Source organism: Aythya marila, assembly GCF_965140915.1.
Source record: "Aythya marila genome assembly, chromosome: Z".
NCBI lineage: Eukaryota > Metazoa > Chordata > Aves > Anseriformes > Anatidae > Aythya > Aythya marila.
Window position 1 is genome coordinate 2,718,113 of NC_139080.1, and position 25,249 is coordinate 2,743,361.

At 42.5% G+C, this 25,249-nt stretch overlaps 1 protein-coding gene across 4 annotated transcripts in view; it reads left to right on the forward strand.

Moving 5' to 3' along the window:
* The first annotated feature begins 4,041 nt into the window (after positions 1-4,041).
* SMAD2 (SMAD family member 2) overlaps positions 4,042-25,249 on the forward strand; it is a 50,042-nt gene continuing 28,834 nt past the window's right edge. For 2 of the 4 annotated variants that reach the window (XM_082783315.1, XM_082783312.1), the window contains exons 1-2: positions 4,042-4,081; positions 13,058-13,350. In XM_082783315.1, coding sequence (XP_082639441.1) covers positions 13,115-13,350 — 236 coding nt within the window. In that variant the 5' untranslated portion in view covers positions 4,042-4,081; positions 13,058-13,114. Of the gene's footprint in view, positions 4,082-5,036; positions 5,263-7,265; positions 7,348-13,057; positions 13,351-25,249 lie in introns of those variants that run through there. The other 2 variants (XM_082783313.1, XM_082783314.1) reach the window with 2 other exon arrangements.

Consider the following 25,249-nt stretch of genomic DNA (forward strand, 5'->3'; position numbering starts at 1 on the left):
TTCACAGTTTCCAGATCCAGCTTCTCTGCATGCCATTCTCTCTTTCATAATCTTATGCAGACTTGTGGAAGAAAAGAGCTACCTTCACAAAAGTTTAGAGTGAAAATAATTTGCTCAAATGGCATTTACAGTAAGCAGGCAACCAGCAGTGCAGCCACTGATGTAAGAGACAAAGCACTTATTGAAGTATGTGCTGGAGCTTCAGTTGAATGAGTTTAAGAAATCTGGGAGCACTTAGCCATGTTTCTCCATGGAATGATGATCATTTTCTGGTCATTTTCATCATATATTATTCCCTGGCTGATTTTTTTTGTATCCAAACTCAACTTAAAGCTTTCTTTTTCTTCCTTCCTTCCTTTCTTTCGTTATTTCATTCTTTCATTTTCTTTCATTCTTTCCTTCATTCTTTCTTTTATTCTTTCGTTCTTTTGCTCTTTCGTTCTTTCATTCATTCTTTCATTCTTTCTTTTGTTCTTTCATTCTTTTGTTCTCTCTGTTTTTCTCTTTCTCTCTTTCTCTCTTTCTTTCTCTCTCTCTTTCTCTCTTTCTTTCTCTCTCTCTCTTTCTCTCTCTCTCTCTCTTTCTTTTTTTGTTTTCTCTTTCTCTCTTTTCTTTCTCTCTCTGTCTGTCTCTCTTTTTACAGTTTAACAGATTGTTTTGATGTTCTGGTAATAATGACCTCAACACGGAAACTATCTGCTATCTGCTCTGTCTCCAAGCCCTGCCTTTCTGGCATTGCACTTCACATTCATCTTCCTTCGCATAGTAATATCTAATAGTGTCTGGTCATTTAGAAATCCTGCGTGTCTTTGAACTTATCTGATATTGGTATTTTATTTCTTTCACCTTTTAGGGGATTTGGTCACAGCCTTTGGGAAGTCAACATGTAGTCTCTGCAGCATAGTGCAGCCAGTTTACGTTTCATCATGTTTTCTTTAGATCTTAGATTATTTCCCTTGTTCTTTCTAATAGACAGGTGAAACGGTGACTGTGAAATACCACTGCGCTGTTTCTGTGCCTCTGCACAAGAACATCATTTGTGAGGACGTTGATCCCTGTGAGACGCATTAGCTACCCTTCCTGGAGATGCTGATGCTCTTCCACTGCAGGTTTAAATCCAAATGGTATTGTTAGCAATCTGTACCTAACTGTTAATGTCCAAAATATGCTGAGCTACACGGCTTGCTGATTTATTAGTAAATTTAGCAATATCCAGCTTTGGCATCAGGGACTGTGTTTTGCTGTTTCTTTGCTTTTCCCAAATGAGGTACTATTTCTGCAGTTGCAGGTATGTGTCTGGGAGCACTTTGTAGAGCCGTGTTTAAGTTACAGATGCACATCTTGCCTGGCTTCTCCACGGCAACCACGCTTCTCAGGTAACTTCTGGGCTCTGCGATTTGCAGCCCTGTGGCCGTCTTCTTCTATTTGCTTTATTTCTCTGCCTGCTTGCAAGTTTCTTTCCTAAAGAAATTAGGTTTATGCAAATGCCATGCTTTATTTATTTATTTACTTACTTATTTATTTAATTATTTTCTATTTTATTTATTTATTTTGGTCAGAAGTCCCCCAGTTTAAGTTTTTCCATCATTTGGCCTATTTCAACCAAATTGGACAGAGAACCAGGGCTCCTGAAGACACAATGTCAGTGAAGTTTCATGATAAACTGTGGCTGCGTTAGAAAAGCCTTGTTATCTCTCCACCTTGGAGAAAGGCAGAGAGAGCTCAGCCCTTATCAGCACTGTTTGGCTTCCTTGGCAGTGGAGAAGTGGCAGGCAGGGGGCCAACCAGCACACATAGCCCTGAACCAGCCATATCGTGTGCTGCTCCATGCCCAGACAGCAAACCAATAAAAGTATGTTGGGGACATAGATGGGAGGTGAGGGTATAGCAGAAGCCAGCCTAGGAGAGGTAAGAATGCGGGGGTCTGGATTTATTGCAGTGGAGAGGTGAAGGGAAAGGCTGACACAAATCTGCAGAAACACTGAGCTTAATTAACTTGCTGCTCATACAGCAAATTCTCTCTGAACACAGCGAACCCTCCACAAAGCAAGTGCTGTGCTGGCTGAATAGCCTGTATCTGTTTCCAGGTATAACATGCCTGAAACACCTCCTTATCTTTCACAAACATGATGGTAATCTTTTAGCAGCTCTGCATTGTCTGCGCTGTGTATCTGCTTTTGTGTCTCTTTCATGACTGGCTTGAATCTCTAATTGACAGAACTAAAAAAAAAAAAAAGTAACTGAGTAAGCTATGCATCTGGTTCAAGATGGGAAAACCCAAGGACAGACAAGGCAAGAGGGAGATTTCTGCAAGTCCGCATCCATCATTCTGTCAGGAGGGCTAAATGATGGGAGAGGTGCCTCACCCGGCTCCTGAGAATACCAAACCTATGGAGATGGGCTACGTGCCCAAGACACTGAATCATAACACCTACATCACTGAGTGCTTCAGTTTGGAAGAGGAGCACGGCTCTAGAAAGCAAGAGGTTACGTTGGTGAGCTGGGACCTCAGGTGTCAGAGAAGCAGCCTGAGGATGTGATATATGGGGGTAAAGAAGGAAAAGTATCAAGGCGTGGAGGTGAAAAACACAGCATCTCCAACAGACTCCATCATCTCCAACACCTCCAATTCCACCATCTCCAACCCCATGATCTCCAACATCTCCAAGCACGAACGGACCTTGTCACACAAAGAAACCCCAAACAAACACATTAAGCTCCAATCTTGTGGTTTCCTGATGATGCTGAGGGGAACGTGTAGGACATTACCACAGAGTGGACAAAGCAGGGATGGGTTTTGCCCGCCAACATGTTCCCTGCCATGCAGTTTCAGGCAATAGGCTCTCATTTACTTGTGGCGACCTTGTGCTTTCACTCAGGTACAAGAATTTGGTTATATCATTACCGCAGCTGGTTAAAGCTGCGAAGAGTCTTGTGAAAAAAAAAAAAAAAAAAAAAAAAAAAAAAAAAAAAAGGCACAGAGAAGTGGCAAGGTTTTAGTGGAGGGGACAGAACCGCTCTGTGGGGAGCTGCCCCCAGGCGCCACTGCTGCCATATTTCGGCCTCACAATTTGGGGACTGCTGGGACCAAGTTGCTGCAGATTTACACCAGCAGACCCTGGAGGTCTTTAAAAGACGATTAGATGTAGAGTTTAGAGATAGGGTTTAGTGAGGGACTGGTTGGTGTCAGGGCAGAGCTTGGACGGGGTGATGCTGGAGGTCCCTTCCAACCCAGGTGATTTGGTGATTGTGTGACTCTGAGACGAGGTGGTGTTATGGTTTATGGGTTCCGTTATGGTTTATGGCTTTTATGTGTGATTTGACGTGCTTTTTGTATGGTTTATCATCCACTTGAGGACCAAACCGGTGGGAGGGGCGCAGGGCTCCATCCCCCTCCTGCCTCAGCCTCCTGAGGCGCCACCATGCCGCCTGCCCTCCAAAGGATGTTTTTTCGCCCTCCCTCACCCGGGGGGCTTTTAACCATCACTTCGGCTCCTCAGCTCGAGGGCAGGCGGCCGGGGGCTGCCCCGCACGGGGCCGGCCGGGGGCCCTCAGGTACCTCCCGGCACTATTTTTTCTCAGCTCCCACCCGCGCCCAGCGCGGAAGGTTACAGCACCGAGCGGATGCAACGGACGGCTCACGGCTCCAGCGCGCATGCGCGCCTGCAGGCCACCCAAACGCCGCCGCCGCTTCTCCGCTCAACCGCCCCTAGCGGACGCGCCGAGGAAAGAGTGACAAGCACAGAGACCAATCAGCGGCGTTATCCTGCCGGAGGGGCGGAGCCTCTCGCCCTCCCGCCCCTCCTCGCCCCCCATTCTCTCCCTGCTCTCCCTCCCCCCTCCCTGCGATTCGCCGCCTGCACCCACCAATCACCGGCGAGAGCGGTGCGGAGAGGAAGGCGGGGCCTCGCCAGCACCCCCCAATCCCCTCTCTCCTTTCCCTTGATCGACATTCCGACGGACCAATAGGCCTCCTCCCCTCCCAGCCGCGGGGGTGGGCGGGGCGACGCGCCCACCAATAGGAGCGGGCGGGCAGCGCTGAGGGAGGAGTGCGGCCGCGCAGCCAGCCGGGGAGCAGGAGGTCGGGCCCGGGGCGGCCGTGAGGGGCCGGGGGGGCGCTGAGGGCACCCGGGGGACGCTGAGGGGACCGGGGGGACCCGGAGGGGACCGGAGGGGGCGGTGGGGACCGTGAGGAGGCCGTGTCCGGGTCCCCGCGCCCCGCCGCCGCTTTGTTGCGGTGTGAGGGGGTCGGGCAGGGCCCTGCCCCCCCCCCCCTCCCCGAGGCCCAGCGGTGAGCCCCTCACAGCCAGGCCGCGGCGGGGGGAAATGAGGGAAAAATGAGGGAAAATTGGGGAAAACGAGGGAAAATGGGGGGGAAATTGGGGAAAATGGGGGGTGTGGGGGGCGCTTGGCTGCCCCCCGGGGTGCTGCAGGCTGTGTTTGCAGGGTGCCTGGTGGTGGTGGTGGGGGGTGAGGGGCTGGGGGTGAGGCAGGAGGCGCTCAGTGGTGGTTTTGGCAGGGCAGGGTCGCTGCTCAGGGCTTGCTGTGGGTTATCGGGGGGCCAGGGGTTGAGATCCTTGTGCCACGCTCGGTCTGAAAGCGTGTGGGTTCGCGAGGTGGTGTGAGTTGGAGGAGGGGGAGAGAGTGGCTGGCTGGTTAAAGGGGGGGGGAGGTTGGAGCTGGCAGACCCCTCCTCCCCACCCTGCGCCGTTTGCTTAGCACTCTCCTGGTGAAAGATAACGCGAACTGTAAATGCCTTGGAAAAGGGGGAGGGGGAGGCTCTCAGCTTAAACTTCACTTAAATGTGTCCTTTGGGTTATCTTCATGGGGATGTTTGATGTTGGGATGTTTAATAGGGTGGCTTGGTCGTTGTGTGGCTCAGGCTTGGGCTACAGTAAAACGAGCAAGAGAGAGGATTCAGTTTTCTTTATGGAGGAGTCTGGTCACGGGTAGCATAATTTTGGAGAGCAACTTATCAGCTTTCCTGAGATTCTGTTTGATCATGATAATAAAAAACCACCACAATTGCAAAAATGAGGTTAAAAAACAAACAAACATTGGTCTCTTAACTGATCTCTTTTTTTTCCTCCACCTAGAAGCTAGATCCGTGAGCAAAATCAAATGAGCTTGAATTGCACAGGGAATCTCCAAATGAAAGGCTCTCCTGGGTGCTCCTCCATCTTCCTGTTCCACTTGATCTTTCAGAAGTGTTGAGCACCGGTTGATATAATCGAGTGTATTGGAGCTCAGAAACCTGTGCTAGTGAGTGCAAACTTAAAAAACAAAACTTGTTTCCAACTCCGATCCCTTTCCCACAAAAGTACTGAGAGAACAGGCTTTGTAGTAGGTTCTGGATAACAATGAATCCAAGCTCTGCTTGAGACTGAAGAAAATTCGAAAGTTTTGTTTATATAAAGAAGAGAGTGCAGAATTTTAATTATTATTAAAGGTATTCTAGAGTTTTCAAATGTATTCAGCACTGCCTTAATGACTGTGCATGTAAATGCCTTGTAATTGAAAGCATCCATTTATGGACCCGACTTGCTAAGTGAGCTGTAAATTCTGCTTTTCAGATTGGATTTAATGACTTTTATCATAAAGCCACAAACTGGTTGTGAACTGTGCCGAGAGGCAAACAATACCTAAGCTTACTTTGCCAAAATATTTGTAATTGTTGATTTGTTAAACTGAATTGCTGCAGGTCATGCGATGGGATTAGTTTTTTGTAACAGAATGGAGAGCACAAGCAGCCCTGTGCTCAATACTCTCTGGGCTAGAAGAAATTGGCTACTGCAGAAAGTCTTAATAAATGTTTCTTTCAACTTCCAGTAGAGTGACTGTCTTACAAAGAGTAAGGCGTTGTTCCAGATGAGTTTTTATTGTGATTAAGTGTGTTTGACTGCCATGGTGTGAAATAAGACCAAGAAAGAGACTGAGAGAGCAGCTTCTGGGTCTCTGATCAGCGTAGTCTGGGGCTTGAGCTTGATTTAATTAAGCTGGAGCGAGAAGTGCATAGTGCAAGACACTCTTCTGTGCGCAGCGAGCACAGAGGGGAGCCTGGCCTGCTGGGGGAACACTTGTTGACGTTAGGCTGTTTTGAAAAGTCATCTTGCATTAACTAATTGCTAAATGTGCTTATTTATGGTTTAATGAAGGGGGGGACCTGCTAAGTTACATGGCGAGAAGCTGAAGCGGGTACCTGCTATTCAATTCTGGGTCTACCTGTCAGCTCTACCTCAGGAGTATTTGCTTTCCGAAATAATGAAACTGCCCTTTGTCTGTTGCACATGGGCAATTTTAATCAAAGCAAATTAGGTGAGAGGAGCTTAAACTGTTGTGGTTGGGAATGCTCCTTTGGTGCTTTTGTGGCTCTACCAAGGGCTTTTAGTTTTGAGGAGAAAGGCTGTGAGTTCATAAATAGCAAGGATGTGGAAAAAGTTTGCTGCTTTGGAGGGACAAGTGAATTGGCTGACTGCAGTTGTGGTAATATTCCTCTAGGAGAGTTGCTAAAATACATCAGTCCTATTAGTAGTTTAGGTGCATGCAGTTTTAGTGTGCTATGTGAATGCACATTTTGCTTCCAATGTGCTAATTTTCTAATAGCAATAAAGCTTTTCATTATTTTGTCTGTAGCTTGCAGTAGTCCTCAGTAATTGAAGAAAAATTTAGCTCCTGAAACTGTTCTATCATGTTGGTGCTTATTTTAGCCCTGCATATGAGAAACAAGAGTTTTCTTGTTTGATTCATAATCAAACTTTGTGAAATGAGTGAGAGGAAAAAGTCTACTTTCAAACGTTCAAAGTAGTTGGGTAATTCTCTCCTCAATGAGCTATATAAAGATAAAAGTTCTGCAGAGTTTCAAGATGCATTGCAATACTAGACTGTAAGAAACTTAAAAAATTAACGTGCAAATTGAGGCTGTAGATTTTGCACATTGCAAAATCCTTGTTCTGAAGCTGTCCCGGAGGGAGAATTCCCTTCGCTGCTGCCCCCCTGGATCACGAGCAGCCTGCCTTGAACTTCATCAGCTCTTGTCAAAGCTGAACCCGGACCTTGGCTTTGCTCCTGGGAGCCCGGGCCAGCTGGAGCCCCTCGGGAGGGAGCGCTCTGGAGCCACTCCCCACCGCTGGCCTAATTGGCTGTGAAGCTCGGCTGGGGGTGGATCTGGGGGCATTGCTCAGCAGGGCTGCGTTCCCCTTCCCCCAGCTCTCTGCCCACACCGAGGCAAAAAACCCGAACGCCCAACAGCCAGGAAGGAAGTACTTGAAGCTGTCCTGCTCCGGCCTGAATACAGGGAGAGAAGCTGGTGTGTTGTCTAACTTGCACGTGTGGTTGTTCTTCGGAAACGTATGTATGCACAGCAGGCTCAAGCCTCTCCAGTATGACAAAACCAGGTGTCTTTAATATGTGTTTGAGGGAGAAGTAGAAGGCATGAGCCCTCCAGAGTCTCAAAAGGCAGGTTTTGGAGGGGTTGTGGGTGTACTGGCAGCAGTGAAGCGTCTTCTCCTGTCTGTTCCACCAAGTTCTTTAACTAGAATACGTTCTGTCTGAATGGGGAAAAGTGGCATTGATTTTTAGTTTGAACACTGTACAGAATTCAGGTTTCCTGCAAATCATTAGCATTGGGGAAAACTTGCTCAAATTCTGCTGAGAATAAGCTGCCTCGTTGTTTGGAATAACACTGCTTCAAGGATCCAGAAGCAGATCATAAATTCATTTTGTTTTGCTTCTGTTCAGTGCAAGACAAAACGCTAGCTTTATTGTTTCTCAAAGTTTTTCCACTGCTGATGACCTTGCATTAATTAATACAGGTTACATGCAGTACTGCCTAACCTATGTACGTTAAAGCTTCAGCTCTTGGTACTGGTTAGCCTAACGTAGGGTCTTGGTGCTGCCTTAAATAGACTGCCTCAATTTATATGCTTATTCTGAAAGAACTAACAGCACGGGGAGGCATGTGAAGGGAAAGGGTGGGTATTCCTTCCTCTGAGATTTGTGAGGCATTGTACACTTGGTAAAGTTGGTATAGAACCTCGTCCAAATTCTAGGATTAATGGGGAAAAAAAAAAAGAACCATTTAAAATATAATGAAAATGAGACTAAAATTATGACTAAATGAACTTGTAGGCTCTCGCAAATGCTACAAAGGATTTCCCTCAATCTTCTTTCCTTAGGAGCTTAACTTCTGTCCTCTCCATTCCAGAAGAGCACTTGAAAATGTGATTCTTCTAAGCCAGAATACTTCTAGTAAAACCAGGAGAGATCCCATTTCTTTATTTCAAGTTTAATATGAATAAGCAGATTGATATGAAATGTGTTGCATAAGGCTTTAGAATAAATTAGCCAGAAATCACTTGATATTTTTGGTAGCACCAGTGTGTTTATAGTAAGTTCCAGACACTGAGGAAAATTTCCCTTGAAGATTTTAGTCTGCAAGCATGCTGCCCTTAAGGTTTTCTTCATCTTTTATGCTTAGTTATTTCTGGGATCATGGGCTTAATATTTAATCCTTGTTCCAGAGAGCCACAGTAGAGTGGAATAATAGCAGACATGACTCAAACTGTGACTTTACAAGTTGCCAACTATTGCACTGACCCGCTATAGAAACGTGTGTGCGAGGAAGCCGAGTGTACTACGGGGGCAGAGATGAAACATACCACCAAAGTTAGGCAATCTGTACGTTTTCCAGTTTTAATCTGTTGGGTATAACAGCGTGTGCTCCTTGTGTGCCAGCAGTCTGACACTTGTACCTCTCTTTCAAGCTCCTTGAGTACTCAAAGCTGTGGTTTTAAGGCACAATCCAGGGAATGTGGAAAAGGATGAAATAACGAAAGCTTTCTGCTGTGTGTCACGCTTCTGCCATCGTACTGATAGTTCAGCTGCAGTTGAACTCGGAAAGGGGTCTTGGAAATCTCCCTGTAATTACCTAGAGTCCCAGTACATTGATATGTGGAAATAGTACACGGGCAAGTATAAGACAAGATCTTGGGGTATGGTGTTGGGCATCAGTGGAACAGAACGAGCAGTGGAGAGGCAGCTCAAAGAACAAGTGGTGGAAAGCATGCGTAAGGTGTTTAAAAAGCAAAGGCCCTAAATAGGTTCTCAGTGTTTGGAGGTGGTTGCCTGTGGATTACAAGGAAATCACAAAGGCTCTGTCACAAGAAGAAGGGTTATTATGTATTTATTTAGCCTGTATTTAATCTGCAGCCATTTTTGTAATGTGGGAATATTGCTTGTGGTATTGGCAAGTGTTTCCTGGGCCCATTTGGAGAAAATGACATCTTTTGTGGGTGAAGGAAGCATACAAGGAAAAAGGCTAGAGGAGGGTTTTTACCAAGAAGCTAGTGCCAGCAGTGAAAGTGTGCAATTGAATGATGTGTTGGGAACAAAGATCAAAACTCCTTATATTCCCATGTCACTCTGAAGGCAAAAGTTCCAGGTGATGAATTGAAATGGGGTTTGCTGGTCAGAAAAGAGCTGTAGCAGTGATTGCTGAGCACATTGGTGTAAGTTTGATGTCTGGGTCTGCCTCGGTGGACAGAGAGGGAACTCAGTGCAGATGTAGGGCTGCAGAGCAGCCCAGAGGCAGTGGAAGGGGCAGATTCTTGAGCCGCTGCCAGATGTTCAGCAGCACACACGTGCTGTCTGTCTTCTGTCTGCAAATTGCTCATGAGGTATAAATCTGTGTGCTTTTTCTTGTAATGCTGATGTGGAGAGCTTTAGTGTAACGTGACTGAAAAGATGTTAGCCGTGATCTCATGTAACTTTTCTGTGGTCTTTAGATGCTCCCTCTGCCATGCCTTCAAGTGCTTGTAACTTAGCTGGAGAAGGAAAACTTCAGGCCTGGCATCTGTCCAGGGGAGCTTCCCAAACTATGTGAGCAGTGTTCAGATACTTTGTTTGCCACAAAAGGCTAACAGTCCTCTGTTTGTGGGAGGGACGTGATTCAAATGTACAGAATCACGAAGCTTGTGGACAAGATGAATACAAACGGTTCTTCAGTAAAGCTTGCAGAAGAACAAGGGGCACAGTGAAACTTGGAAGAGATTAAATTAAAGACATCCCCAAATACTTCTTCTAAAAAAATGGATGTTAAATCCTGGTGCTGTTTGCCACAAGGGGTTGTGGAGACGGGTTCAGAAAGTGAATTTGTGGACAACAGGTCCCTAAATGGCTGCTAAAGGGAGCAAGTAGGAAGGTAGTATTTAATATTCCTGCTACAGCAATTTCAGGTGCTGAAGTTACAGAAGGAACAGACTGCATAAACCAGCAAGCTTTGTGTGCTTGCCTTGTGCCACTGCTGCAAATGGGCAGTAGGCTAGGTGTACCACTCTTCGAACCCAGTAGGGTATTTCTTAATTACTTTATTGCTGCTTTTTCCTTACATAATTTAGATTCATCTGACCTTCAACCTAATTGTGCCATGTGTTTCCTAGTGCCTCTTCTAGGCATGGAGAAGGGTGCAACGTTTGCATAAAGTAAACTGGCTGAAATAGTCTCCTGTAAGTATTCATTGCAGTGGGCTGAAGTATTGAGGTGAACAAAGTGCTGCCCTACTTGGGTCACATTCTATCTGCTTGGCCTTTGAAAGATACGGGGCTGTAACTGGAATAACTTGCTGAAATTCTTACTGATGCTCCTGGCACATCCTTCATATGGTGTGGCTGTAGTTAGAAGAAAGAAGTTAAAATCTCCCAGAATCTTAGTCTGCAGCTGTGGTGTATGTTTTTTACAATTAGCTGCTAAGGTGTGAGAATTGATGTAATAAAAGATATCCCATTACCAAAAACAAACAAAAAAAACTTTCATGGACAAACAGCCATGGGGTAGCAGATAAACCTGTGCTTTTTGGAAGCATCAAGCATTTACAGAAACGGTAAACATCTATCTGAGAGCTGGCTAAAACTAAGTAAAGTGTCTGGAAAGTTCTGGTTAGTTGAGTTTGAACTGATAGACTTTAAAAATGGTTAAAGGGGGATTTTTGCCTCAGAGCATGGCAGAAAAATGTGAATTCAGATGTAAAGACAATCTGAAATGTGTAGGCTTTCTAAACTTTTCCTGCTGCAAGACTTAAATCAGTCATTGCACACTTAAGCAGAAATGCAAGTTGTCTTCATTTTAAAAAAGTGAATATGGGAAATTTATATATAGATCAGTGATACGTTTTAAGGGAAAGAATAATGCAAGACTGGACACCTTGCCTCAAGGGGTGTTGTAAAGCTGAAAATCAGGTAAAAACATTGAAAGTGCTCAAAGGTCCTGGAAGAATAAGCAGTTTACTGTGGTGGTAAATGGGACCCTTCAGAAGTGTGTGCTTTATGAGGCTGACAATCAAGGGAGTATTCTGGGACACTGATAGGTGTCAAATTTGAAGCAAAAGAACAGGAAATGCCTATCTTGTATGTCAGTGAGCTCCATAAATGAGAAGAATTGGCATGTGGATAAGCAGTGATATTGGTATCCGTTGCCTGCATCTGTCAGCATTGAATGTAGTGTTCAGATATTAATCCATCAAATGCCAGTGCCTGAAAATGTGGGTTTTGCAGCAAAACAGGCTGTCCTCCTTTGGTTTGCTCCCTGAATTCCGTGTGCCTCTGAAGCATCCAGTGTTGGCCCTGCTTAGAAGCTGAAGTCTCTTTCAGTGACGAAATTCAGAGTAACTGCTGTCCCAGGTCATGCTTTGCATAGTGGAGTTTGAGTGTCCTGTTCTGTGTTTAATCTGAAAATGTTGGATGCTGGGTTTATTTCTCTTGTTCCCTATAGCCAAGGCTACAATGTAATGTTTTTGTAGTCCAATGTATCGGCCACAATTCCCTAATAATTTAACACTTTTGTAAGAACAGAAGTTCTTTGCGTGTTACAGTCTTGTATGAAAACGAATGCTTTGATTTAGGACAGGTTATTTGAATCACTTCCAAATAGTGGCTGTTGATAATCTCAAGTCCCTGTTAATCAGAACCTGTCTCCTTGAGCCTGAACAACTACAATTCTTGCTTTGGTCATATTTTCAGGTGATCTCAAACGCTGCTTCACTGAGGTATAATTTAGTTGAAACCGAAATGTTCTTCCTACTGAATGCTCTGTTTTGTGAAAGTCAAAAAGTTAAGATTTAAAGCTATCCGTGGAATATTTTCTAGCTTCTGGTGACTTGTTGGTTCTCGTTGGAACTGTGAAGACATGATAAAGCATAAATTACCCAGAAATAATGTAGCATGAAGTATCCCAAATGAACCACGCTGTTTTGCAGATGGGAAACTTCAGTTAGGTGAGGTTGTATATTTTGGATAGAAGCAAGGAGCATGCCAGCTCAGGATGGGGATGCACATAAGCTGCCTTGAAAGCTCTGACCATGTAGCCTGAAGGTAGTGTTAGTGCTTAGCTAGAGCAAGGTATTTTCCATCTGACTGAAGTAACTCATGTAGCTAAGGGTGCTGAGGTTTGGAAGTAAGGTGACTTTCTGGAATTCTCATGCCTGGAACAGGAGAATAATCTCATCACCGAACGTCAGAGTGAATTTCAAATCTGTGTCCCTAGTGGCACAAAAATTGGTAGTTATTTAAATCACAACAAATGATCAAAAAAGGCTTGCCAAATGGCTGGCTGCTGAAAGACTTCTGTCAACTCATAATGATTAAATGGCACTCTAGACACAATTTTGCTTGTTAAGTTAATTTGGAGATGGGCAGCACATGCAAATCCGGGTATGCAATTTGTCGGTCATTTGTGGAAAACTGTCACAAATTACTAAAACCAGCTCAGACTAGGTGCAAAGCTAGATTCAAGTAAGTTAACTTTCTGTAACTTCTGAAGTGAGTAGACTTTGGCCAGGAAGAACTTGAGGAAAAATTAGGTGTCTGTAGCAAACTGAGCTAACTGCTGAAGTGATTGTAGAAATTTTGTCCTGCAATTTCATTGATGTGAAGAAGTCCTGAACTGTTACCTGACTTGTTTTCAGATGCCAAATCCTATGGCATTTGGTGGGGAGAGGTCCTAAGCAAGGTTTGTGTCTCATGTGAAACCTCAGTGCTAATGTGTCTGTTTTGGTTTATGTTTCTAGGGATCAGACGGGAATCACTAATTTATTGCGTGCCGAGTGTTCTGTCTGGTGAAAGTCATGTCATCCATATTGCCATTCACTCCACCAGTTGTGAAGAGACTTCTGGGGTGGAAAAAGTCTGCCGGTGGCTCTGGAGGGGCTGGTGGTGGTGAGCAGAATGGTCAGGAGGAAAAGTGGTGTGAAAAAGCAGTGAAAAGCTTGGTCAAGAAGCTAAAGAAAACAGGACAGCTGGATGAGCTTGAGAAGGCAATTACCACTCAGAATTGCAATACAAAATGTGTGACAATACCAAGGTAAGTGCTGTTGTGTTTGAAACTCTTACAACCACTTAAGAAACCAAACAGATGTTTAGGCTGTCATGTGGACAAATGAATAAAAGAATGAGTTGCACGCTTTTGGGTTGTTAAAAATTCTTTAAAACCTCTTTTGTTTTTATATACCGTTTGCTTTGATTCTTAGAACTGAACCACAAGCTCTGTCAAGTCACAGTTTTTAATAATAACTTTACATTGTGTTTGTTACTACCTAGATTCCAGTTTGTATGTATTCTGGTGGTGCCTAGCATAGCTCTTTGTTCATAACACTGCCTTATGCTTTTATGTGATAATACTAATTGGAGGGGCTTATTTGAAACTATGCTTCTGCTTCGGAAAAAAAAAAAGACTACTTTTTCCTTGGTCAACACTTCAGTCATCTATTTATTATTTTCAGTTCTATTTGCTAGTTTTGTTTAAGTTGTACAAGCTGCATCCATTCTCCCTTCTGAAGGGAAAGTATTTATCTTGGGAAGCAGTTTGTCTGAAGACTTGTTTATTAATGGAAGTGCTTTGCATTTAACCTGAAGTATTTCTAGAACTTTTCTTCTGCTCCTTAAATCTGTATATATTTAGGTGAACGGCTTGCGTTCTACCCCTTTGACATTTTCAACTTAATTCATAGCAACTGCTGTGCGACAGGCAAGGGTTATGTTTGTAAATATAATGCAGTGTGTTCTAGATTCATGTTGTACAGAACTCCCACTAAAAGTGCATGTGTAAGCTCATGAAGTGTGCTCCATAAATATCAAATCACTCTACAGATGTTTGTCTTTCTATGAAATTGCTGGAGGATCTGGTGACACAGGAATATTCTGGGTGCTTTGCCCCTTGACATACATCATAGTTTGTAAGGGAGAGAAACTGCGTGTGTTCATGACCTTAATTTCTGTATCTTTAGCACATTGGTCCCAGGGAGTTTTAAACTTTATATTAATCGTGGTGCTGTTTGACCAGTATCAGTAATGACTGCCACCTATCAAATATATTATGGCTGTTATCTGATAATGGTTTTAGCATTCTCCTCTAGAGTTGACATAACTTTCTGGAAAAACCATACGTGTGTTCTGAATCACAGACTACTTAAATCCTTCTCTTCCCTTTCTTTTCTGTTCACCTTTTGTTTCTAATGCTGCATTCTACTTGTATTTTCTTCCTTGGAGCAGTCCCCAGATTGTCTGGGTTTCCCTTCTGCTTTCTATTGTTGGTTAAAAAGTGAAATATGTATTAGAGTTTCTTACCTTCTTGTGTGTCAGTAGCCTAGGATTGGAACCTATTAGGATACATTTCTCTGAGACAGCTTTATGTATATAGTCAAGTCAAAGCCACAGCAAAGACAAAATGCTTAATTGGGAGTTTTTTTTTCTTCATGTTACAGAGGACATAGATTTATACAAACTATGTACCTAACTTGCAGAGCTCTTGCAAATTCCTAGAGCTTTCCGGCAAGGGTACTGGGCAGTAAATATTGCTACTTGAAGATGTTTAAACAAGTATTCCTCTGATAACAGTATTCAAAGGTACAAACAAGATGTTAATTTATCATTGTTTTCCTGGTCTACTTGCTGCCTGTATTTGAGTAACTCCTTCAAGTTGCATGGCTTTTTTGTGAAATAGTAAATAATTCCTTGAAACTGAATGTGAAGCTCAGTTAAACTTCGTATAGTCTGTATCCTACAATGAGCAGTTCTTGCTCAGATGTGCTGTATTGTTGTCATCTATCCTTGGGCCAGCTGAAAAAGGGCTCACTAAAATTTTACTTTTCTTGGCTACCTTATGAGTAAGAAGGGAACTAGAGAACTCTTCAAGTGGTGCTGCCTATTGCACAAGGTTTAACACCAAAGCCATTTGTTAGTTTAAAAATAACGGGTGAGATGGTATCATGGTTGCAAACAGTGCTATTCAGAATTGAGTTTCAAAGGTGGCTTTTGGACTATTGATATATTTTCACTTTGACAGCAGTATTCTGGGCTCCCAAGAAAGAACAAATGTCAGCTGAGTACTGTAATGATTTCTGGAGGTTTTTGTTCTTGGATTTAGTAAGTTAATAAAACTGCTGCTTGAGACTTGCTTTAATGAATGTCTTAAAATCTGTACATCAGCAGGGATAAACAATAAAAGACTGACTTGCAAACATTTTTTTTTCCTTCCTTGTCAGCAAGAAGTTTGGGTGCTAAGTTGCTGAGATGCAGTTCTGACATGAGTGAGAGGGCTTTGGGTTTTGTTGTTATGTGGTTTTTTGTTTTTTTAACTAGCTTTAGATTTAATTTTTGATACTGTTTAACTCAGCATACTGACAAGTGTTGGAGATGCCTCTTTCTGCAACTGTTGCATTATTCCATCAACAGAAGTTTCCCTTGTGGTTTCACAAGTTTCTGGTCCTGCTGGAAATGTCCATCGAGGTTGATACAATACTTAACTCTAGCATATGTTTTCATCATTGAAACCTGAAACAACTGAAAATGTACAAGCTGTTCTCAAAACTGAAAGTGGCTCGAATGAAATTGATGAAACTCTGCAGAAATCTGCATGCACTCCGCTTTTGATAATCCTGCTGCGATTAGGATGGTTCTGTTTCTGTGCTGTTGGTCAAGGTGACCACACACTGAGGCTGATGCTGTGTGAACTATTCAAACCACTCGTGTGGTAATTAGCACAACTTCTTATACAGACTAATAGAGGTTCTGAGAAAGCAGAAGCAAACAGATGGAGTGGGTGTTGGCATCACACAGCGGGGATGCTTAGCTCTTCATAAGTGGGTCAGTAATCTAGAGCAGAGGCTAAATAAGTACAAAGGTCCTTTTGACACTAGCCCTCTAAGTAATTTGTAGTTATCTTGCTGAATCCTCCCAGCAAGCCAGTAGGATTCTAATCTCATAATCCCTGTGTATCCTCAAACTAAATGTTGGTTCTTGGGTTCACTTTTCTAAGGTATGTAATGAATTCAGTTACATTTAAGATCATGTCTTTATGTTCTCCCTTGCAGTTTTTGTACAAATGGAGCACAAGAAGCAGTCAGTGAAGAAACAACATGAGTACCAATTTATATAAGACTTCTACTAAAGCAGTTTGTTCCTCATTAGCATGGATTGTTCTGCTGAAAAAAGTACTTTTTGGATAGCAAAAACTAAAATCCAAGCCCTTAACAAACAAAACAATGCCATACAGTGAATAATCAACTGACATTTATAGTCTATATTCATTGTTTAAAAAGTCATTTCAGTGGTGACAGTATACAATATTGCAATTCAAAGTAGGGAAACAAATCACTGGCTTTAGTGTTGCAGTGTTTTAATGGGATCACTGGTGTGTCTCTTCTGTCTTAAAAACTGCAGATGTTCTTTATGTTTGGGGCTTCTATTTTTTGTTTGTTTTAGACTTGCACAAATGAAGCTTTTGTAAAATACCAGATAATACAGAAGTAATGTCAACAGGGATTAGGTGGAACAGGTTTTGAATAGGGATGACTGGGGTTTTGCAGATCCTATAGTTAAAGACAAGGGCGGGGGGGAACTAGGGGAATTTTACATTGAGTTTATACTGCTTTGTGATGCCTTATGTTCCCTAGAGCATATGTTTCTGAAAACTAATGCAGGACTAAGTCCTTCCTGAGCATTACATGGGTACATGCTCAATTCTCCTTCTGTGTCAACGCTTAAGTAATGTGAAAACTCTAATAAGTTTTTATATGAAGGATGTGTGAAAATGGAGATGACCTGCCAGTACGGAGCACTCCCCAGGCACACCTGTGTTTCCCCTTTGTTTTATGTTGTAATCCGTTCACTGTCCCACCTTGTGTCCCACCTTCTCACCCCTTGCTGGACCCACAGAGTGCTGCTGCATCTCCTCGCACTGCTGGCACAGTCTGCACAGTGCAGTGCTGAACAGAGGCTGACCCTGACATCCCTCAGTGCAGAGCTGCATTTTTTTTTTGCCTTGCATGGAGGAGCATAAAGAAGGCATAGGTGCCTCCCATCAGTCTCAGCATCTGCAGCCTTCATTCGTTTTGTCTTTGCGTAGTGAGTGGAGCTTCTGTGCGTGCCCTGACACTGCTGCTGCTGACTGGGAGGGGGAGGCACTGAAAGATGCATCTATAACAGTATACCTCTGTTTCCTCTTTCCAGATGTTTGCGTGCTCACTCGGTACTCTGAAAGGGTTTAATACAGCATCAAAGAACTTCCTGGTTCCTACTTAAAAGAGCAAATGTTCTTCTTGAACAGACCAAATTTGTGTTGATGTTAATGGTTATATTACAGTTAATATGTAAGCTTGCTTTTGATACTCTGTACGGAGCAGTGCTTAACACTTGAATCTTAGTTGTAATGGGAGGTCTTGAGTTTCTGCAGAGGAGGTAAATTCTATTACTGCTTGATAGTATAGCAGGCTATGGCACAAGAGAAAAATGATGTTGAATATTGATGGAAAAGTGATCTGGTGGAATACTGGCTGAAGTAAGGTTTTAAGACCAACATCTTTAAATCCCAATTCAGGAAATCCCAACTCAAGGAGTCTTTTATAGGGTGCTGGTAGGGTGCTTTAGAGTCTTAAGTGAAATGAAGCAGTTGCTCCCAGTGCAAAGGGAAGGCCGATATCCCTGTCAGATCCTTGCTTTCCAGCCTGCTCTGCCATTAGTTTTAGAAGATGCTATCTGAAAAATGGTTGGTCTTGCTTAAATTTGATGAGAATGTGGGAAATTCAGTCTTATCTGTGTCCTCTGCCCTGCTTGCTAAATGTAAGGGGTAGCATCCCTCTGCTGTGTTTCCTGTGTTTTTCAGAAGCTTGTTTTGGCTCTTTTTTTTTTTTTTTTTGGCAGCCTCCTGATTCTGACTTGAATGTGAGAGATAATGAGGGGCACAAATCTGGCAGTTGTTTTGAAAAGCATGGCTGATTTATAGTCAACAAGTAGACCTCTAAAGCACCTGGATTCTGCCTCAAAGATGAGGTGAATTCTGTTTTCTTAGCAATAAGAGGCAGAGAAGAAACCCCACAGTGGGCTCTGTGGTTTTGGGAATATAGAAGACTTCAGAGGAGTGTTGGATAAAATGCAAGCAGACAATTGTGGGTCAAGTTGTTGGTTGGCATTGGTATTACTGGCTACCTGTTGGGATGAAATATTTTAAAGCTGTACCTGTTGCGTATTTTTCAGTTCAGCCAACAGTGAATGTTGGTAACTTCTTAAACTGCTGTCAAGGAACAGATCACACTCCAGTTCTCCTGAGGAAATAGTATGAGGGTGGTATTTGTTCCAAGCATTACAGACAGAAGATGGTATTAAAACCGTTTTTTCCTAAAGTCAAAATGTCAGTGTGTGTTTATAGGCTACTTCTGAATCTGTCATGTTTGGTGTCTTGTTTTATGTAAAAAAAAATCTACGTATCCAGGAGTTTCTTATTGTGACTTCTAGGTCTAAAAGCCTGCTCTTGATTAAAAAGTGATTAATGCTATTGATCTCTGACACTGGATTCCTTTTTTTCTTATTCTTACACTGTTCACGAAATAAATCCAGTACATATTAATTTTTTATATCGCTGATACATTCTACAAAGATTGGAACTGTGCAGTCTGCTGAAAGTTCACTGAGCACCTGGAGGCAAGACCACTTGACATGGTCCAAATTCTCCACAGCTCCTTTGAATTTCTCTCACATGGCAGTGATACTCCCTTGCTTGCTTGCCCTGCAGCTCTTTCTTCGTTTTCCGCAGAGAGTTGGCAGTATGGCTAAGATAAGCAGCCTAGGCATAGCTCAATGCACGCATTAAAATTGTTTTCTGAAAGTTGGCTCTTGTATTACTTCATGTTGGCCTCCATACATGGGGCTAACTGATGCTGATTACAAGTATTTACAAAAGAGGTAACAGTGGAAGTAAACTGGGCAAAGACATTTTAAAAATGGACAGGTAGCTTGGAACTGCTGTTTGAGAGCAAGACAATTGTTTAAGTTGATGAGATTTTGGTGCTTTTTTCTTCACATAGCTGAATAAAAAGTCATTTCTAATTTAGGTGTAAAGCTCACCGTTTTTATTCAGCATACTCACTGGTAGCACAGGCTCTGTTTTTATAAGTTCCCTGGGAATGTTTGTCAGGAAAGCGATCGCATGCAGTAACCTAGTTTTAAGGATGCTTTGATCACCACTAGAGCAGAGCTGACGAGCTAACCTGGCTTCTAGAATAGATTGGTCTCAGGCTTTTAAGATCTTTCCCCAAAATAGAGTACTTCAAAGACGGCAATATAGATATTCCTTTGTTTCTTCTCAGGTTAAGGCTATAGAATAGGGGTAACTTCCCCAATTAACACTAGGTAGCAGGGGAATGGTTCCTCTGGAAACAGTGCTAGGAGAGTTCCAACATCTGCTGCGAAGCTGTGAGCAACTTAGCTAAAAGGACAACAGCAGGCAGCTGGATTGGCACAGTGCATCCTAAAATAACATTGCTAACCAGACAGAGGTGAAGTCTGTTTTCTCAGCAACAGAGCTTGGCACCCTCTGTTAGTTTGCAGTGTAGTTGTAATAATTCTCTATTTGAGTTGGGGATGGGCATTAATTCTTGATTATAGCTCACAAAACGCGAAAAGCTTTGTATAAAGAACGTTCCCAAACCATATCCCCTATTTCAGTCTGTGCACATTCACTTACATGTAAATCAGTTCCATAAATGTTTGAAGCCTATAGTTGAACATTTTGAGTCTTTTTTTCTTGTGACAGAATTATTGCAGGTGAAAAAGAGCCCTTTCTGCTTCTCTGTTGCAATTTCAGTGAAAACAATGCTTTAAAACAAAGCCAGAGTTCTTTCCTGGAAGTATGGCAGAAGACGGCTGAGACTTTGGGGGCTGTTAGCCAAGATCAGCTGCAAAATCTGTTCCTCGTCTTGATAGCTGGTGCTGTGAACACTGGATGTGTAGCAGGAGGATCAATTTGCCTGTGCTCTCTTCAGTTCTGTAATTATGGTGGGACTTGAACATTGTTTCCACATTCTCTGTGGAAGACTTAAAGTTCTCAGTGCTTTCTAAACCTATGGGGCCCGTCTCTGACATCTGCAGGGTAGTAAGGATGGACTGACACTGTGCTTTGCAATGGTTTCCTTTGGTGTGAGACACCTCTCTGCTGGCTGCTAGCTAGCTGACAGCCTGCCTGCGTTGCCCACATAAACAACACACACAGATAATAATGTAGGAGAAAACTAGCTGTTGCTGAAAGTGGTGAGTGCAAAGCAGTTGGTTTTAGGGGTGCTTTCTGATATTTTGCAGTGTGTTCTAATCGGCATTGTTTTTTTTTCCCCATAATTTCATGGTGACAGCTTTCACCTAGTGCGTGCTGTGTTGTGCAGCCTGGGTTAGCACACAGAATACAACAGCACTCCAGGCCTTCCTCAGAACCAGGCGGCAGAAACCAGAGCCTGGTGTTCCAAGACCATCTCCTGCCCAAAGAAATGTGCCCAGTCCTTTTTAGTTTTCAGAGACTCAGGTGGGTTGCTCTACAGCTGTAGGCAAGTACAATGGCCATAATATGTGTATATATTTAAAATGACATGCACAAGCTCTAGGTTGCGGAACCCTTAGATGCTGCATGGATATGTAACGGGAAATAAAATTGAGTTTGACTTCCAGTCTCTGTGAAGCTGAAGTTGTAAGCCTGAGGTGTGCAATTAGTAAGACCACATTCGTGATGCTACCGACATCTGCTTGAAAACTTCTGTTATGCATTTCCTGGAACTTCAGAGCCATCTTAAGTCAGTTTAGTTGGTCTTTTCACAAAAGTAAACTTAGAAGTGAGAACTGAATATCTGCTAGTGGTCATTTTTCGTTCAGCAGCTTAAAGGAAACTGAGATTTTGAATAAGTTTGTTTGGATCAGCTAACTATGGTTTAACAACACCTAACTATATGGAAATACAATTTGCCTGGCATTAATATTCATGGCTGTATATTTTTAAAATGTTTACTCAAGGGAGCTGAATAACTACACAACTTGTGTTCTTGTCTTCAGAAACCAGCTTTAAATAAATACCTCTTTGAAGCTTGATCATGAAAACAGCACTTCGAGCATTCCTTACTGGAAATCTGCTTTTGTGAACTGGTCAACACAGTTCTGTGGTACTGTTTTCTCAAGAACCATTATAGATTGGGATGATTGTGCTGTGACAGAGTATAGTGAATGCTCAATGCAGAGTAAGGCAAGAAGCTGAGTACTGCTACTCCCCTTTATCTAGCTCTTTCTACTTAACTTCCACATTGTAGCCTAAAGTTAAATTTTGTTTGCTTTCTGTTTGATTCATAGTGTTAATGTCTTTATGATGTAGGGTAGGATGCAGGACTCATGAACAGAAGAGTGTTTGTTTTCTAATAACTTACAATTCCTTTACTGACTCTTCTCAACTGTCCACTTCGCAGCAAGACCTTATTCTTAGTATCTGGATGCAGGAGAATATGAGTAGGGAGCCGTCCAGGCAGTGTATATTAAGGCATTCAGGAGCCTTGTTGCAGTGTAGGTAAGTCAGTCTTTAAAAAATGAATTTGAAAATTGAAATTTTCTAGCTTTCTAAGGCAGGGTTAATTGAAATTAAAAGTAATGACCGTTACAGTGTAATTAAGTAAGGATTTATTAAATATACTAAAATATTACTCTTGATTCTTGCACAGCTGTGATGTTGAGGACTGAATTGCTGTTAACTAAGATGAAACTTTACTGTAGACATAGTTCAAATTACCACATCTTATAATATTGATGTCATCCTGAAAAAGGAAGTCTTAGAGCATTAAACAAAGAAACTTAGGGCTGCCAAATTTAAGCTCGTGCAATTCAGGAAGTCACATGACTTACCCACATAATTTTTTAGAATTGGTATGCCAACCAGAAAGTATTGGCATGTCATTTGAGGCAGATCAACATGTAAAAATGTAAATCTGCAAGATACTAGCCAGTAGCAAAATGCTGTGTAGCTAAAAAGAGCTTGGCTTTTGAGTCAGGAGGAAAAATTGCTGAATTTTGAGGACCTTGTTAGTACTAACTGGAACACTGGACACAGTTTAGAGAGATGTGTGTGCTAGTCCTGGCTCTGCTGCCCTTTTCTGGGTGACCTTACCAACTTCTAATTTGTCCTTTTCCAGTCTAAGTGGAGATTTTTTTTTCTTTTAAGGCATGTGATAATGCTACCTCCACATCAACATAAAATGAATTATTTGGTTAAGGAGTGAGTTCAAGGCATTGTTCCTGCTATAACATTACTGATGTGGAAAGAAAATTCAGGCGTGGAAAGCCGTTGGAATCTGTGGAAGTTCTTTATCTTAAAGAAACTGTTGCTCCTCATTAAGATGATGTTAGTGGTTAGTAGCAGGCAGAGATGGTCAAGACTCAGAATCAAAAATTAAGTGTTTAAATTAGCTTGATTTATATTCCATTAAGTGTTTTTGCCAGATTAAGAACTGATACTGGGGTTGTAGAATCTTAAGCAAATGAAAAATGGCTGTTTGTGATTACTTTAGCAACATAACCTGCTTAGTAGATCCCAGTACCAAGCTATAGCCAGCAGGAATAATATCTGTACATGACACCTTATGTTATCATTAAGGTGACATGTTGGTCATTCACAAAGAATATGTTGACTGTGCTTTACTGTCAATACCGAGCCCCAAATAACCTCATAAATAGTATTTATTTTTCTCCAATAAAGAAACTGGGGCTTTAGCCAGCCCAAGTCAATGCTAAATTATTCACTGGCTTGCTGTTGTAATTAGTGTCTTTATCAGGCCAGCTATTCAGTGTGGTGAAAATCCTTCTCCTTGTTATATTTCTGTTTTATAGAAGTCAGCCAATTTAATTTTCTTGGTACTGTAACAAAACACCTGAGCACTGTTTGTTTACTAATGTGAATGTTTTATGACAAACTGAGCAGTTTTATAGGAAAAACTTCCAAATTGTGTAGATCAGGCTGTTAGTCTAGGAAGAATTTATAGGATAAACAACATGCTGCAGTTCTTTTACTGCTGCAGCTTTGAACACAAATAGCCAGCTAATGGGTTCCCTACTGATTTAATCCTACTTGTAATCTACACCTGCCAATTTAATAAAAGTAATTTCCCATGTCTTGTTTACTGCTTGTTACTGCTCCATTGCTCTGACTTGCTTGCAGTGCTGGTTGGTGGAAAACTTCTGAAATTTACTGTATACAATGCTGTAGTCTCATCGTGAACAGCTTTGGTTGGCCTGTGTCACGCTGCATTGTTTGAAGCAGACCAGCAGGATACAAGAGAACAATCAGAAGCTGGAGTAGGTTCACATCTCACTGCATATGCTTCAAAATTGGCAGAAGAACAATGAGATCAGGGAAATCCCCTTGGACGAGTGCTGCACAGTAATCTGACTTCAGCATTTGTTCAGAAAAAGATTCCCCAAATCGTGGCTTTTTATTCTGAAATGTGCAAGCAAGTTTTGGTAGGTCAAGAATTAAAAATTTTCACTTGGAGTCTTTGCCTGTAATTTCAGGTAAACTGAGTATTTCTTTGTGTGCTCAGGTTATCTTTTCTTACCTACTGGATAGGTAGAAGCCTGATACAAAAGAAGTAAACTTAGTGTTGCTTTAATGCGTGTTTTTAAGGATACTGTTGAGTTGAATTGGTGAGCTACATTCCAGAACTGGTCTTCACTTCCTCTTAGTTTTGTGGGAAGTTTCAAGTCAAGTTCCTCTGAAATTTAAAATAGCTTTAACTCCTGCTGTAGTTCTGAAACCTGGAACATAAGAAAATCTAGCATCAACTGATACGGAGTCTTTCAGCTCCATTGTGGAAAGCTGTGTTAGAAGCAATGCCCAACTTTCAGGTGTGTTTGGTTGAAAGACTCTTCTCTTTAATAGGTCCCTCAAATGTTAATTTAATGGGCTCCAACTACACTTTCCAAGAGCACCTTCTGAACCTTGATGTCTTTCTGTTAAGTCTGCAGCAGCACAGAATCTGCTCACCAAAACCTTTTGGCAGTTCTTTCCTGCCTTTCTGTAACAAACATGTCCCCTTCTGCAACAGTGAGGGGAGCCTGAATGTAAACTTAAACATTGTAGTAAGGACAGAACTTAGCTGCGTCCATTCTGGTGAATTTCATACAGCTGATAAAGAAAATACCCTTTTGTTCATTTATCTAGCTTTTGTCTATTTTGCTTGTGTCCAATGTATCTGTCTTGCAGACTGGTACCTTGTCAAAGCAGTTAGTGTTTAGAGTTCAGTGTTTGCTGTTCCCCATGTCTTTCAACGAGATGAATGTAAGTGGAGAACAGAAGGTCTGCTGCCAGTGGGATTGCCCCTGTGGCAAATTGCATCGGTGACAGCTATTTTAAAAACGCCGTAACATCCTGCTCAACGATGAGACATTTTTACTGTAGCTCGGAGCTGGAATATGTGTTCCTCATGTGGAGACCCTTTGTTGTTATCCCCAAAACCTAGCCTTTCCCGGAAGGATTTAACCAGCTCTCTTTGCACTGAGAAGCTGTCTATTTACTCAAATGCTGATATTCTCAAGCCTTTGATACTCTGATCTTTGGCTGCAGTAGTACAGGGAGAGAGCAGGGCAACTGCCACATCAGCACAGGGCAGGTGCTGGTAGATCAGGGTTGACACCTGACAAGCGGAGTGAGGAAAACTATTGGATGTCCTCAGACAGTACTTTGGCTATTAAACAACTGCAGGTGAGTCAAGAGTGCTTGTGGGCATCGTCTGCAGTTGTTCATGATCCATACCCAGAATACACAAGATGCCAAGTACTTCAGGACTTGTCCATCATCTTAACACTTCCTTTTTCCCTACTTCTAGGCAGTGAAGCTCAAGAAATACAGGCTTTGATCCCTGTTCTAAGAGATCTGTCCATAAGTACTGAAGTTTTCTGTCATTCATGTCTCA